The following is a 17025-nucleotide window of genomic DNA, read 5'->3' as shown; positions in this document are numbered from 1 at the left end:
TTACCTGCGATAACTTCTGGACACTTGTAGATCATTAGGACTAGAGTGTTCTTAACAGAAACAGCAACATTTTATGGTTACCTTGTCCTCAGCGCTCCGTGTGTCTGTGGCCTAGACACAGCTGAAGCCTGATTACAGCGTCTGGGCACCGAGCAGCCTCAATAGCCTGGAAAGGTGCTAACCGCTAGGCTAACTAGCAACAAGATGCCTTCCCTCTCCACAGATGACTACCACAGCCTCCTGCAGAAGATTGCAGTACTGGAGACAAAAATTCATCGCTTAGAAGTAAACGTGGAGGTAAATGGACTGTGTGGAAATGAAACAACCTTGCCTTTGATTCAAAACAATGGCGATGAGCAAGCTAGTACACAGCTAAGGAGCACAGATAACATGACCAAGAAAGTAGACTCTGTGCATTATTATAAATCCTCAAGTGATAATCCCCCCTTAGACTGTCTTGGTGCAAAACCAAGACATAAATCATGTCTCCTGGAAGGGGGAGGACGTATCACAGGCAGGGCACAGCGAGCTGAAATCTCTGAAACCGACTGGCCTTCACTTCCTACGAGACAGAGAAGCTCTTCTACCCCTGTATACAGGAGGAAACAGGACTGGACAACCGTGAATAGGAAGGTTAACAACAAACCTCCAAAACAACTGAATGTGAAACTGCAGAACAGATTTGCTCCACTATCAAAGGACCCTGGATCTATATCGGACAACCATCCATCTAAAAGCAGCGAAATAAGGTCTGAAAATCTGTTGAAAAGTGAAAGGCCACAGGGAAAGCTAAAGGCTAGGCCTGAAACTCTGATTGTGGGTGACTCTGCCGTAAAGGATGTACAAAGGATGTGCGGTAAGAACACTAAAGTCCTCTGCTTTCCTAACGATATGGTCAACAACCTGAAGGAGAGAATTCTTCAAATTGCAGATGAATATCCAACTGTGACAAACATTGTTCTGCATACAGGGTCAAACGATGTGTCCAAACAACAGTCGGAGGTTCTGAAACGGGACTTTACTGGATTATTAAATACTGTAAACTCTCTGAATGCAGCTGTATTCATCAGTGGACCTGTACCGCCGGTCAGAGGAGGAGACGAGAGATTCAGCAGGTTGTTTACACTGAATAAATGGCTTATATCAGCATGTGCTGACCACTCAGTGCATTTTATCGACAACTTTAATATTTTTTGGGAACGCAGGCATCTGTTCAAAGCAAATGGATTTAATTTTAACAAGTCAGGGGTGAAACTGTTCACCTCCAACTTGTTTTATTCCATACGTCATCCATCTGTGCTTGGTGCCAAGGCTGAGATAAACGAGGAGTTATCTCATAAAGAGGAACAAACAGTACTCCAAGAACAGACAAAGCCCAGCAGAAACCTTGAGGAGGAGCTCCATTTGCCCCCACCCGGGAAGAGCCTCAGAAAGGAGAGACATCCATGGCATCTGAGGAAGAGCCTCAGAAAGGAGAGACATCTAAGGCAAGAAGAGGGGTCCCTATTTGCCTCCAACTCTCTCAACAACACCAACGACCAGGACAAGGGACCACGACCTTCCCCAGTCCCCCAAACCCCTGACAGGCCATCACCCTCCTCCCCCTCCCTTTCTCCCTCCTCCCCACACCTGAAATTCACTGAGGAGATGATGGAGCGGGTCAATGCTGGGCTCAGATCTACCCCCCGTCCCAATCCCTTTTTGTCCCCCATAAACCCCCCACCAGAGCGGCCAAAGGTTCGCCATCGAGCCCCACCCTCAACAGAGCAATCGAAGTCACATTGCCCAGCCTCGCCCCCCTTAGTTCCTCTTCATGCCCTGTCTCCGCAGTCTGATGCGTGATGTGTGAAGGGTCCGGGCTGTGAGGATTATGGCAGTGATGACTTTTCCCAGGAGAAGCTGGGACCCTGTTTACTAGAAGGTTTTAAAATTTCTGTACTTTTAGGTGACAGGAGACATGTGGCCTGGTCAAAACACAGAGAGCTGCACTCTAAAAGATCTTTAAACATAGTAAACATACCTTGTGTGCCACAGACTGCTCCCAAACACGAGGGGACAAGTAATACCTCTAAAACACTTAAGTTGGCTTTATTAAACATTAGATCTCTAGCTGGGAAAACATTTTTAATTAATGATTTAATCACTGAGCACAGCCTTGATTTTATGTTTTTAACTGAAACTTGGTTGGACCAAAGTAACAGTGGAGCTGTTCTCATCGAGACGACCCCTCCTAACTACAGTTTTATCAGTGAGGTCAGGGCGAGCAGGAGAGGAGGAGGGGTTGCTGTCTTATTTAATGAATCATTTCAATGTAAGCAGCTATCTCCTGGAAGTTTTCAGTCTTTTGAATATGTGGCTTTACAGCTGAAGGCCCCATCCAAAGTTGTGTTTCTTAATGTTTACAGGCCTCCCAAATACTGCACAGACTTTTTTAATGACCTCAGTGAACTGCTGTCTGTGATCTGTGTTGATTTTGACTGTGTAATTATTGCTGGGGATTTTAACATTCATGTGGACAACCCTCAGGACAAAGGGACTAAAGACCTGAGTAACACTCTGGGCAACTTTGGGCTGACTCAGCATGTAACAGAGGCCACACATAATAGAGGACACACTCTTGACCTACTGATCTCCAAAGGCCTGAGCATTTCAAAGGTTACTGTGTCTGATGTGGGCCTGTCTGATCATTACTGTGTTTTCTTTGAAAGTAAAATCTCAGCCCACACAAATATATCAACAACAGTGATCACAAAACGGTGTATAACTGAACACAGTAGTGCAATTTTTAACCAGGTCTTCCCATTAACACCTGACCTGTCCAGAGGGTCAGTCAATGAGCTCGTCAATAGCTTCAATGCTAACATGTTAAATGTAATGGACACTATTGCTCCCATTAAGGTGAAGGTTATCTCTGGAAGGAAAAAGTCTCCATGGAGAAACTCCACACTGGTGAAAAATGAAAAAAGAGAGTGTAGGAAAGCTGAGCGCAGATGGAGAAAAACAAACCTCCAGGTTCATTATGACATTTATAAAGAGAAACTTCACAATTATAATTTACAACTGAGGAATGCAAGGAGGTCCTACTTCTCTGACATCATCACTAAAAACAGCCATAATGCTCGGGTCTTATTTTCTACAGTTGACAGGCTAACAAACCCCCCTGTGTCAGTGGCAGCTGAACTTCATTCGACCATGGCCTGCAATGACTTTGCCAAATTCTTCACTGAAAAAATCCAAAAAATTAGACAAGCAATTGGTACATCAACAGCAGATCCAGGATATGTACTGTGTCCACCAAAAAACTGTTTAAACACCATGAAACAGTTTCAACCTATTAACAGCAAAGACCTGGAGGACATCTTAGGTCAACTGAACTCCTCCTCCTGCTGTTTAGATGTCCTGCCAACAAGTTTTTTCAAAAAGGTCTCAAAGACTTTAGAGTCAGACCTGTTGCAGATCGTCAACTTTTCTTTATTATCAGGTGTGTTTCCAGAATCACTAAAAACTGCTGTAATCAAACCTATACTGAAAAAGGACAATCTTGACAAGACACAAATGAACAACTACAGGCCGATCTCAAATCTCCCGTTTTTAAGTAAGATCATTGAAAAAGCAGTTTCTCAACAGCTCAGTTACTTCTTAAAACAGAATAATTGCTACGATGCCTTCCAGTCAGGTTTTAGACAGAACCACAGCACTGAAACCGCTCTGACCAAAGTGTTTAATGACATATGGCTGAATACAGACAGTGGAAAAATGTCAGTCCTAGTTTTACTGGATCTCAGTGCAGCATTTGATACAGTTGACCACAACATATTACTCAAACGACTGGAGAACTGGACAGGTCTTTCAGGAACTGTACTAAACTGGTTCAAAACATACGTAGAAAACAGGAAATACTTTGTATCAATAGGTAACTTCACATCTGAGCAGACAAGTATCACATGTGGAGTTCCCCAAGGTTCCATCTTGGGACCCCTTCTGTTTAACATCTACATGCTCCCACTGGCACAGATTATAAACAACAACAAAATAAACTATCACAGCTATGCAGATGACACACAAATATATATCACAATGTCACCAGGAGACCGAGGCCCTGTACAGGCTCTTGGTAAATGCATTGAGGAAATCAATGACTGGTTGTGCCACAATTTTCTCCAGCTAAACAAAAACAAAACTGAGGTAATAGTCTTTGGCGCCAAAGAAAAACGATTACAGGTCACCAGAGAACTTCAATCTATACATCTAAAAACCACAAACCAGGCGAGAAATTTGGGTGTAGTGATGGATGCAGACCTAAACTTAGAAAAACACATTAAGACAATAACAAAGTCAGCTTACTATCACCTCAAGAATATATCAAGGATAAAAGATCTGATGTCTCAACAGGACCTGGAAAAACTAGTCCATGCATTCATCTTTAGTAGGCTTGATTACTGTAACAGCATCTTTACAGGTCTACCTAAAAAATCAGTCAGACAACTACAGCTCATTCAGAACTCTGCTGCTCGAGTCCTCACTAAGACCAAAAAAGTGGACCACATCAGTCCAGCTCTGAGGTCCTTACACTGGCTGCCTGTCCGTCAGAGGATAGACTTTAAAGTTCTGATGCTGGCCTATAAAGCTCTGAATGGTTTAGGACCAAAATACATCAATGACCTCCTGACCCAGTATGAACCATCCAGATCCCTCAGGTCATCTGGATCCGGTCTTTTATCAGTTCCCAGAGTCAGAACCAGACACGGAGAAGCTGCATTCAGCTTTTATGCTCCTTATATCTGGAACAAACTCCCAGAAAGCCTCAGATCAGCTGAAACACTCAGTTTATTTAAATCCAGGTTGAAGACTCACCTGTTCTCAGCTGCATTTGAATAAAGCACCAAATCCACACTTTAAGCTTAAATTTCAAAACTTACATTTAACTACTGATTTTATCTACTGTTCTGATTTTATCTGTTTTGATTTTATATACTGTTGTTTGTTTGTTTGTTTGTTTGTTTGTTTGTTAATTAGTTAGTTAGTTTATTTGCTTGTTTTAATCAATTTTAAATCATGCTTTTTATTTGTTCTTGTTTCTAATGTCTCTGTAAAGCACTTTGAATCACCTTGTTGTTGAATTGTGCTATACAAATAAACTTGCCTTGCCTTGCCTTGCCTTACAACGGCAGGGAATCAAATCCCGCAGTGCCAGACGTGTTCCGCTGCTGAAGCCAGTGCATGTCCAGGCCCGTCTGAAGTTTGCCAGAGAGCACATGGATGATACAGCAGAGGATTGGGAGAATGTCATGTGGTCAGATGAAACCAAAGTAGAACTTTTTGGTATAAACTCAACTCGTCGTGTTTGGAGGAAGAAGAATACTGAGTTGCATCCCAAGAACACCATACCTACTGTGAAGCATGGGGGTGGAAACATCATGCTATGGGGCTGTTTTTCTGCCAAGGGGACAGGACGACTGATCCGTGTTAAGGACAGAATGAATGGGGCCATGTATCGTGAGATTTTGAGCCAAAACCTCCTTCCATCAGTGAGAACTTTGAAGATGAAACGAGGCTGGGTCTTCCAACATGACAATGATCCAAAACACACCGCCCGGGCAACAAAGGAGTGGCTCCGTAAGAAGCATTTGAAAGTCCTGGAGTGGCCTAGCCAGTCTCCAGACCTCAACCCCATAGAAAATCTGTGGCGGGAGTTGAAAGTCCGTGTTGCTCGGCGACAGCCCCAAAACATCACTGCTCTCGAGAAGATCTGCATGGAGGAATGGGCCAAAATACCAGCTACTGTGTGTGCAAACCTGGTAAAGACCTATAGTAAACGTTTGACCTCTGTTATTGCCAACAAAGGTTATGTTACAAAGTATTGAGTTGTATTTTTGTTATTGACCAAATACTTATTTTCCACCCTGATTTACGAATAAATTCTTTACAAATCCTACCATGTGGATTCATGGATTTTTTTTTTTCACATTCTGTCTCTCACAGTTGAAGTGTACCTCTGGTGCAAATTACTGACCTCTGTCATCATTTTAGGTGGGGGAACTTGCACAATCGGTGGCTGACTAAATACTTTTTTGCCCCACTGTATCTGGCATTTCAACCTTGCTAATGGAAAAGCTGGAGACTGAAGCTCCAACCATCCAGTTAGTCCCAATTTAAGGGAGAAAGAGCTAACTCAATGGTATAAACAGAGCAAAATATATTAGGTGCCCAATACACACAAACAATACTTATGTGGATCAAATTATTGTTGATTTTGGACTTTTCATTGGATTTGTTCATTTGTTGACTATATTACTCCATCCACGACCTACGAGAAGAGGGGATGCTGTAAACATGGCCTTGTTCTAACTTTTTTTAGATGTGTTGCATTCATCAAATTCAAAATGGGCTTATTTGGTTTTTTTTAAATGGCACAATTTAAACCTTTGATATTTGATATATATAATAGGATATCGATATTTCTATGATCTATTGTGAATAAGGGTCATGAGGGATTGCTAGAAGTTGCCTGCTGTTGCTATTGCTTGTCACTAAAAGCTGGTAGTTTGTTTCAAAGATGCCAAATTATCTGCAAACACTCTCCAACCACTTGCCAAGCAGTAGTGAAACTGTAAAGAGTGTGATGCAAAGCAGAATCAGAGACCTTTGCCTTCAAAGTAAAAGTTGCATGTTTTTAAATGGGGTGGTATCAGAGGTGAGGCACATCTTTTACTTGAAAGATGAGGTGAAATTAACCACGGCCCAGTCATTGATGACTTTGTTCAGTGGTGTGAGGAGTCTTATCTCCTGCTGAACATATCTAAAACAAAAGATATGGTTGTTGATTTTAGGAAACAACAAAATGGGCACGGAGTCACTTTAATTAAAGGTCAGAAAATAGAGCAAGTACAATCATATAAATATCTTGGGACAATAATAAATGAAAAACTGAACTTTGATCAAAATTGCAAATCAGTTTGTAAAAAGGGTCACCAGCACCTTTATTGTCTTAGGAAACTTGTTCACTTCCACATTGACCAAAAATTTTTAACTTTGTTTTATCGTTCTTTTATTGAGTCTGTTTTATCCTTTTGTTTGGTGGCATGGTTTGGTCAGACCTCTGTCACAGAGAAAAACTCTCTAAATCAGATAGTGAGATGGTCCAGTCGTCTGATAGGTGAGCCACAGTCTTGTTTAGCCTCCCTGTACTCTAAGCAGGTACAGAGGATGGCTTTATCAATCCTTAAAAATGGTTCCCATCCTCTAAGGGGTGAATTTCAGCTTCTTCCCTCAGGACGGAGGTTTCTATTTCCGAGATGTAGGACAAAGCGTTATAAAAATAGCTTTGTCCCCGTTGCTGTCACTGAATTAAATAAGAACTGTTTTTGATTCGAAATATACTATATATGTGCCACAGTGAGCTTTATATATTTACTAGGTATGTGTGTTTTTAAAGGGATGCCAATTTTTCATTTTTCTGTAAAGCAAATTTACCTTGCCTTTGGGTATAAATAAAGTTACCTTGACCTTGACCTTGTTTGATATAGTTCACTAGGACTTTTTGAACCTCTGGAGATGGACTGGGCACATCTGTGGATGAGATAGTGTGCACGCTGTGAACGAAACTCCGTTCTGACCCAGAACGGAGTTTCTTCTCTTTTTTTTAAACTCCATTTTAATCCTGAAGCTGTGGACCCAGCTGCTGTGGACACATTCCTCCCTCTGACCTGTTTTGTAGGTCTCATCTTTGTTATCTCTGACCTGGAAGAAACCAGGCATGTGTATATTTGCAGTGTGTATATGAATGTGTGTGTCCAGCTGCAGCTCACCGTCGTCACTGAAGTCGTCCACCAGAATGATCTCATAGATGAGATGAACCGGGGTCCTGTTTAAAACACTGGAGAGAAGACAAAAAAAAAAGTGATTTAAAATATTAGTCAGTTTGCACAATCATAAATAAGTATTCAAAACAAATGCATAAATGCATGGAAAAAGCTGACAAGTAAATGCCAACCTGCAGTGATGCAAACACACACTCAGGTGCTCATGAATCCATTATGTACGCAGCACACGCCATACGAAACAACATATTGAAAATGTCAGCCCAAATTCCTGTTATGAAAATGTATGACGTGTCGCCTCTAAAAAAACTATTTCATTAAAGAGGAAGATTGAAACATAAAAAATTCATAACTTTTACTGGAAGAAAATGAGAAAATGTGTTTTGTTCTGGGTGGGTTTCTGTTCCATTTTATTTCATTATTTCTACCGTTCAATAACCTCTGCATTCATCATGTCCTCTGGAGAAGTGTAAAAAAGGGAGAAAAGGAGAGGAGGATGAATGTGGGACAGGGAATGAAGAAATGAGAGGATGGAGTAGATAAAAAAAGAGGATAGAAAAGTGAAAGAAATGAAAAGAGAAAAATCAGGGAGGAAGAAGAGAAGAACAGAAGTATGGTAAGGGGAAGACAGGGAGTGAAGGTAAAAAGGTACAAGAAAGTACATGAAAGATGAACAAGTAGAAAATCGATGGCTGAGGATCACGGTTGAGGGCAGAGGAAGAAAGGAAAGATAAAAGAAAATATTAAAAAAGCAATAGGGAGAGACTGAAGAGTGTAAATGAAAAGGGGGGGAAAGGAAAGGTGAGAAGAAAGAAACCAAATGAGACAGAAAAAAGGTGAAATGGAATGAGAAAGGAAAGAGATCTGTTCCTTCTTCATATTTATCCTGTTCCAAAGGATGAAAATGAGAAAGAGATACAGGCAGGGGCGGAAAGATACGAGGATGAAGAGAGAGCAGGAATGGGAAGGGGGAGTAAGTGGGGAAAAGGGTGAGAAAGTTTAAATGTGAAAATTAAAGGAAGACGAGGGAAGAAAAGAGCTAAAGGAGGGGTGAGCAAGCATAAAGGAGGGAAAAAAGGAAATCAAACTGAATTGACAGGTAGAAAAGGATAGATAGAGGAAAGAAAAACGGGGGGAAGGAGGAGGAAATGAGTAGGAGGGTTGTCACTTGATTGAGACTAAAAACAGGGAGGTACTGTGTATGGAGAAGAATGGCAGAGGTGAAAATTAGCAAGAGACTAGTGAGGAATGGATGGAGGAAAGGTTGGTAATGTAGAGGGAGGAGGAGGTGTGGAGAGAACCTGTGTCTCTGGGGCACTGGACCCCATCAGGAGGAGTTATGGATGCTTGGAGGTAGAGGGTAGGAGAGGTGGGGCGAGATAAAAGATAATGAGGGAGGGGGGAAAGAGAGAGAGGGGGTCAGGGAGAGATATGACAGCATAGTAAGGGAGACAAATAATCCTGATGCTAACTCTCTCTTGCTCTCTCTCTGTGGGCTGAGGGCCGATCAGGAGAGATGGATGAATGGATTGATGGATGAGATGGAGAGGAGGGGGAGGAGAAGGAAAGGTGTGGAGCAGGAAAATAAATGAAAGAGGGAGAGACGGGTGGAATCAAGATGGAGGGGAAAATAAAGACGGTGAGATGAGGTGATCAAGTAGAAAGAAAATAGTGCATTTATCGCATTAGTTCCCATTAAATCACCCTGTATCCATCTATGCATCTATCTATGAAACAGATATGAGTGAAAGGACACAAATCTCTTTTCCTTCTCTCGCTACAACTTTTCTTCTCCCTTTCACAACCTCCAATTCCTCTCACTAGCTTCCATCTACGCAAACACACACAGACACACACAGACCCACACACACACAGGAGTTCCCATTCTCTGGTTCACAGGCCACTAGCTATGAGGCTTAACCTCCCCTCAGGCGTGCTGAGGGAGAAGCTATCTTCAGCTCACAGAAAATATTATCACCGCTGACAATACCGCAGTCGGCTGCCACAGAATAGCAGCTCTATATCTGCGCCGCTCATTTCCAACACTCTATATATCAGTTTTAGCTGAGAATTTTTTGAAAAATTTTCATTACCTACAGCCGCCATTTGGAGGGTGCTTTCATCCAAAGTGCCTTAAGAGCATGCATTTTTAAAGAGTGGCAGGTGTGGGGCCCCGTGGGAATTTAACCCCACTCTCTGGCAGTGATAGCACTGATCTTAAATGGGTGCTACTGTATGACTGCCAGGGTGAGGGGTTCAATTCCCACAGGAGCCATGTATACAGGCTGAGAGCGTTCATGCTCTCAGAGTAGAGTGAGGCACTTTGAATAAAAGTGATAAAAGCTTCCTCTGAAATATCTGTGAAACAACAAAATGAAAACAACTGTTAAGCAAGAAGAGATATTTAATAAATTCAAAATTAAAATTAAAATTTTATTTGTCACACACACACAACCATACACAGTATGACGTGGGGGTGAAATGCTTGTAGCTGTACAATGTCCGACCATTAAATGACAGAAAAAAAGGTTTTACAATATTTACAATTTAGAGGTTACTACAAAATTTACAAATTAACTTGGGAATTTACAGTAAAGAATGTGCAAATAGCAGAAGAGATTATAAAGATTATAAAGATTATAAATTATAGGAATTATAGGATTATAGGAAATGTGTGGTGGTGCGTGTGGTGATGTGATGTGTGTGAGAGTCCAGTCTTATAGTGACGTGTATGGGAGAGTTCAGTCCTACACCTGGTTCAGGGCCCGAATAGCCTGGGGGAAGAAGCTCCTCCTCATTCTCTCTGTTTTGGCCTTAAGGGAGCGGAGGCGCTTCCCAGACCTCAACAGTGAGAAGAGTCCATTGTTGGGATGGGAGAGGTCAATCATAATCTTCTTAGCTTTGGTCGCTTGGTGTAGATGGACAGCAGGTCAGGGAGCTCTGATTGAATGATGCGTTTGGCTGAGCGCACCACTCTTTGCAGATCTCGTCTGTCCTGCTTGGTGCTGTTCCCAAACCAGGTGCAGATGTTTGCCGTCAGGACGCTCTCGATGGTGCAGGAGTAGAAGTTCTTGAGCGCCTTCAGTGGCAGATGGAAGTCTCTAAGTCTTCTGAGGAAGAAGAGATGCTGACGGGCTTTCTTAACCAGGGTGTTGATATGACAGGACAGGACCATGACAGGTCCTGAGTGATGTGGACACCCAGGTATCGGAAACTGTCCACTCTCTCCACTGGCGTGCCACTGATGATGAGGGGTTTGTAATTCCTCGCCTGCTTTGTAGTGAAGTCCACGATCAGCTCCTTAATCTTGCTGATGTTTAGGAGCAGGTTATTCTCCTGGCACCAGGTCTCCAGGTTCCTAATCTCCTCCAGGTAGGCCGTCTCGATGTTGTCAGAGATCAGGCCCACAACAGCAGTGTCGTCAGCAAAAGTGACAATGGAGGTGGTGTCTGATGTGACTACACAGTCATAAGTGTACAGTGAGTACAGCAGGGGGCTTAAAACACAGCCCTGAGGCACTCCAGTGCTGAGTGAGATGGAGGGGGAGACTTGTTTTCCCACCCGCACTGATTGGGGTCTGTCTGTGAGGAAGTTGAGGATCCACTGACACAGTGATGAGCTGAGTCCTAGATCCGTCAACTTGGTGAAAAGCTTAGAGGGAATTATTCGTGTTGAATGCTGAATTGTAGTCCACGAACAGCATCCTAACATAATTCCCTCTGCCAGTGTCCAGGTGACTCAGGGATGTGTGGAGCAGGTGAGATATGGCATCGTCTGTGGAACGATTAGTCCGGTAAGCAAACTGAAGTGAGTCGATGGTGGCAGGAAGTGAAGAAGTGATGTGATCTCTCATCAGTCTTTCAAAACACTTCATCACAATTGAAGTCAGTGCTACTGGACGGTAGTCATTGTGGCAAGCGGGCTGTTGTTTCTTTGGAACAGGAACAATAATGGACTGTTTGAAGCACGTGGGAACGACTGCTTGGGCCAGGGAGAGGTTGAAGATCTCTGTGAACACCGGTGCTAGCTGGTCAGCGCAGGCTCTCAGTACCCGGCCAGGGATTGCATCTGGTCCTGCTGCCTTCCTGGTGTTCACCCTCCTGAAGGTGTTCCTCACGGCATGCTCTGTGATGATGAATGCATTTTCTTCACTAGTGCACTCCGAGCGCGCGCAGCCGTTTGTTTTAATTGCTGCGGCATCGAAGCGAGCATAAAACGTGTTCAGCTCATCAGCCAGTGAAGCATCGGCATTCATCATTGAAGAAGCTGGTCGTTTATAGTCCGTTATAGTCCGCAGTCCTTTCCACAGGCTCCTAGAGTTGCACTGTCGTAGCTGTGACTCTAGTTTTTCCCCGTAGCTCCGCTTTGCCTTTCTGACCGCACTGCGCACGTTGTAGGACGCAGCCTTGTATAGGTCCATATTACCGGAGACGAGCCCTTCATTGTAGGCAGCGGTGCATGATCTCAGAGCGTCGCGGATGTTTTTATCCACCCACGGCTTCTAGTTGGGAAATGTTCGGATGATAGTTCTTTCTGCTGTCCGCTAGTTTCCCAATAAATCCCACAACCGCTTCCGTAAACATGTTGATGTCATCAGAGCTGCGCCGAAACATGTCCCAGTCTGCGTCATCCAGTGCGTCCTGCAGCGCGGCCACTGATTGGTCCGTCCAGTGAGCGACCTCCCTCCTGATTGGTGGTTGCTGCTTTAGCCTTTGTTTGTAAGCAGGCATGAGGAAGATGGCGGCATGGTCCTATTTACCAAATGCCAGCAGGGGCTGAGCCTTGTAACAGTTCTTGAACGGGGTGTAGCAGTGGTCTAATGTCCTAGTGCCCCGGGTGGGGCAGTTGATGTGCTGGTGAAGGTTGTGAAATGTCCGTTGAGATTCACTCTGTTAAAATCTCCCATAACAATGAGTGCGGCATCTTGGTGAAGTGTTTGTTGATGTGTGAGAGCCCCATGTAGCTCACATAAGGCAGTGTCCGAGTCCGCATGAGGCGGAATGTAAACAGTGCAGGCAATGACCGCGGTGAATTCCCGAGGGAGCTAGAAAGGGCGACATTTAATGATCAAAAGTTCCAGATTGGGCGAGCAAGAGCGTGTGAGTGGGGAGATGTTTGTGCTGTCGCACCATCTGTTGTTCACCATCAAACACACTCCACCACCTCTTTTCTTCCCCGACTCCATTGTCCTGTCCATGCGGTAAACCGAAAAGAACCCCGTCGGCTGCACGGCGTGGTCTGGTATCACTGGGTTCAGCCAAGTCTCGGTGAAGCAGAGGAGGTTGCAGTCCCGAATGTCTCTCTGGAACTTGATTCTGGCTCTGAGGTCATCAAGCTTGTTCTCGATGGATTGAACATTGGCTAGCAGGATACCGGGCATGGGTGCGCGGTGTGCGCGAGCCCGTAGCCTGTTCCTGATGCCGGCTCGTTTCCCTCGAGGCCATCACTTGGGGTCGCGTCCTTTGTTCTCTCTCAGGATCTCCTTTGGCCAGGTTGGGTCCGGAGTTAAACATGGTGAAATGTTCGTGTATTGTGGACCAATAGAAACCAAAGTGTCTCTACTGTAGCGAATTTCTGTGTTTTGCATGATGCCCATGCAAGATTATGGCAGATATAGCAAAAAGTGACGAAAAACTGCAAAAAGGGGAGAAGTTGGGGCAGAGCATCGAGCACGGCAGCCGACCTCACCGTCGCCATTTTGTATTGTCAGCGTATAAGCAAAAAGACATTCTGTTGCTATTTCATCAGCACATTACAGAAGATTGATTATCAGGCTAAACAGAAAGCACATCCTGTTTGCTAATGACTTCACTGATCAGGTAATGTCTGGAGAAATTTAGGTCCAAAGACTGTTTGTGTCATGGTCCGGAGTCTGTGACTCCGTGTTTATGTTAAGTTTATTATTATTTTGTGGTTTTGTTTATTTTGGGTTTTTGTACTCTCCTGTTTCACGTTTCATGTTCCTATGTTCTGTGTCCCCCAGTCTGTTAAGTGTGTTTCCCGTTTTATTTTGAAGGTTCGTGTCTTTTGTCAGTGTTTTTACAGGGTGGGCCATTTATATGGATACACCATAATAACATGGGAATGGATGGTGATATTAAAGTCCTGTTTGTGGCACATTAGTATGTGTGAGGGGGCAAACTCCTCAAGATGGGTGGTGACCACGGTGGCCATTTAGAAGTCGGCCATCTTGGATACAACTTTTGTTTTCTCAATAGGAACAGGGCCATGTGACACATCAAACCTATTGGTAATGTCACAAGAAAAACAATGGTGTGCTCGGTTTCAACGTAACTTCATTCTTTCATGAGTTATTTACAAGTTCCTGACCACTTATAAAATGTGTTCAATGTGCTGCCCATTGTGTTGGATTGTCAATGCAACCCTCTTCTCCCACTCTTCACACACTGATAGTAACACCGCAGGAGAAATGCCAGCACAGGCATCCAGTATCCGTAGTTTCAGGTGCTGCACATCTCGTATCTTCACACCATAGACAATTGCCTTCAGATGACCCCAAAGATAAAAGTCTAAGGGGGTCAGATCAGGAGACCTTGGGAGCCATTCAACTGGCCCACGATGACCAATCCACTTTCCAGGAAACTGTTCATCTAGGAATGCTCGGACCTGGCACCCATAATGTGGTGGTGCACCATCTTGCTGGAAAAACTCAGGGAACGTGCCAGCTTCAGTGCATAAAGAGGGAAACACATCATCATGTAGCAATTCCAAATATCCAGTGGCCTTGAGGTTTCCATTGATGAAGAATGGACCCACTATCGTTGTACCCCATATACCACACCAAACCATCACTTTTGTTGTTCCAACAGTCTTGGAGGGATCCATCCAATGTGGTTTAGTGTCAGACCAATAGCGGTGGTTTTGTTTGTTAACTTCACATTACCAATAAGTTTGATGTGTCACATGGCCCTGTTCCTATTGAAAAAACAAAACTTGTATCTAAGATGGCCGACTTCTAAATGGCCACTGTGGTCACCACCCATCTTGAGGAGTTTGCCCCCTCACACATACTAATGTGCCACAAACAGGACTTTAATATGGTAAATGGTAAATGGCCTGTATTTATATAGCACTTTAATAGTCCCTAAGGACCCCAAAGCGCTTTACATATCCAGTCATCCACCCATTCACACACACATTCACACACTGGTGATGGCAAGCTACATTGTAGCCACAGCCACCCTGGGGCACACTGACAGAGGTGAGGCTGCCGGAAACAGGCGACACCGGGCCCTCTGACCACCACCAGTAAGCAACGGGTGAAGTGTCTTGCCCAAGGAAACAACGACCGAGACTGTCCGAGCCGGGGCTCGAACCGGCAACCTTCCGATTACAAGACGAACTCCCAACTCTTGAGCCACAATCGCCCCATAATATCACCAACCATTCCCATGTTATTACGGTGTATCCATATAAATGGCCCACCCTGTATTTCACTCCCCTTGTCTTGTTATGTCCAATTACTCCCAGCCATGCCTCGCTCCTGTTTCCCATTTCCTGATTGCCCTATGTGTATTTAAGCCCTATGTTTTCTCGTGTGTGTTGCTGGTTCGTCTGCGTATCTCCCTCCGTTGTCTCTCCGTGTCTCCCTACGTCTCTGGGTTTGGTTCTAGGTTTGTTTCGTTAGTTGTTCCGGTTTAGTTTATTCTCATCTCGCCGTTTCTGTTTGTTTTTATTCCTTCTTACTTAATAAAGTTCACTCTCGTCAAAAGCTGCATCTTGGGTCCTAATCTACAACTCCACACATCTGCCACGCCGGACATAACAGTTTGAGTCTTTGATCATGTCAGCTCTTTGTTTTCATGTCCCACCCCTAACCTTCCTATATTACACCCTGTCCGAAGCTCTGGGTTGAGTTATGACAGAATGACTATTGGATAACAGCCTGCAGTTATTTGTTGTACTTTCAACAAGTATTACTCAGGTTACCTGAGCAATACTAGTCTATTCTTCTCTGCTTGGACCTTGGTCTTCAGTTCACCCCAAAGATTTGCAGTGGGATCAAGTAAAGGCTTTGTTTATGCCCCTTCGTAGCTAATCAGGAGCAATGTATGCTTTGGGTTGTTGTCATACTGGAAGAAAAAGTGCCGATCCAGACCCAGTTTTGCTGATGACAGTTTGAGGTTGTCTTTCAAAATCTTTACATATCCTTCTGTTATCACGATTCCTTCTGCCTTAACAAGATTCCCAGTTCCAGATGCAATGATGCATCCCCAAAGCATAACACTCCCAACACTGTGTTTCACTATGGGGACAGTGGTTTTAGTGTTGTATGCTTCTCTCTTCTTTCTCCAAACATAAGCAGTCTTGATGGCCAAAGAGCTCTGCTTTCGTCCTATCGGACCAAAGGACGCTCTTCTGGTATGCATAATCTTTCTCCAGATTGTCCTTAGCATACTTCAATCTGGCTTGAAAGTATTCCTAAATTTATTGATAGTACTTCTCACTCCAGTCCTTGTACCTTAACCCTGGGAAAGCTTTGCATATCCAGCATACTTCAATCTGGCTTGAAAGTATTCCTAAATTTATTGATAGTACTTCTCACTCCAGTCCTTGTACCTTAACCCTGGGAAAGCTTTGCATATCCATCTCCTGCTTTATGAGCATTAATGATTTTTTTAGTCCCCTCTGATTTCTTTTGTTTATGGTATGATGCTTTCGAGCAACAGCTCAAACTCTTGCTTAAGTTTTTTACTGTGTGTAAAGTAGAAGATAATCCTCTGTCTTAACTTAATTTTACAAGTTTTGAGCATTACAAAGTTAAAGTCCATTATTGCCCACCAGTGATTTGTGCATTCTTTGCTAAAATCTGAACAAAAATTTGAAACTTCATAAGGGAATAATCATTTTGGTCTCATCTGTACTTTCCTAGACCCACTCACTGTCTCTGTAAGGTCAAAGTATTCTGTACTATCAACAAAGATGCAGCAGATGGTGAAGCAGGACTTTTATTCATCTTCAAAACTCTCTTCTCACCTAGAAATGTCTTTAAATTTAGTGAGAAAATAATCATAATTTGGTAACAACAAAAAAAGAAGATTCCAAATTAGAACTAAGCTTGAGCCACATCAAAGTCGTAGATATCAGTCTGTGGTGTACGTACTCATTGATACAAACACTCAGTCCACACTTCACCTTGACCACTAACTTTGTAAAATTCTCAAAAGCCTTGTTTAGTTTCAGG

The 17025-nt window shown here is 43.6% G+C and overlaps 1 protein-coding gene across 1 annotated transcript in view; it reads right to left on the bottom strand.

The window, feature by feature from the left end:
- galnt14 (UDP-N-acetyl-alpha-D-galactosamine:polypeptide N-acetylgalactosaminyltransferase 14 (GalNAc-T14)) overlaps positions 1–17025 on the bottom strand; it is a 233650-nt gene that overhangs the window by 84967 nt on the left and 131658 nt on the right. The window contains exon 4 of the mRNA XM_085248120.1: positions 7809–7876. Coding sequence (XP_085104246.1) covers positions 7809–7876 — 68 coding nt within the window. The remainder of the gene's footprint in view (positions 1–7808; positions 7877–17025) is intronic.

The sequence above is a fragment of the Mchenga conophoros genome, linkage group LG15 (genome assembly GCF_057382185.1).
Source record: "Mchenga conophoros isolate Kocher_MC1m ecotype Shallow Benthic linkage group LG15, M_conophoros_male_GT1.1, whole genome shotgun sequence".
Classification (NCBI taxonomy): domain Eukaryota; kingdom Metazoa; phylum Chordata; class Actinopteri; order Cichliformes; family Cichlidae; genus Mchenga; species Mchenga conophoros.
This window is presented reverse-complemented; position numbering and strand designations above follow the sequence as displayed.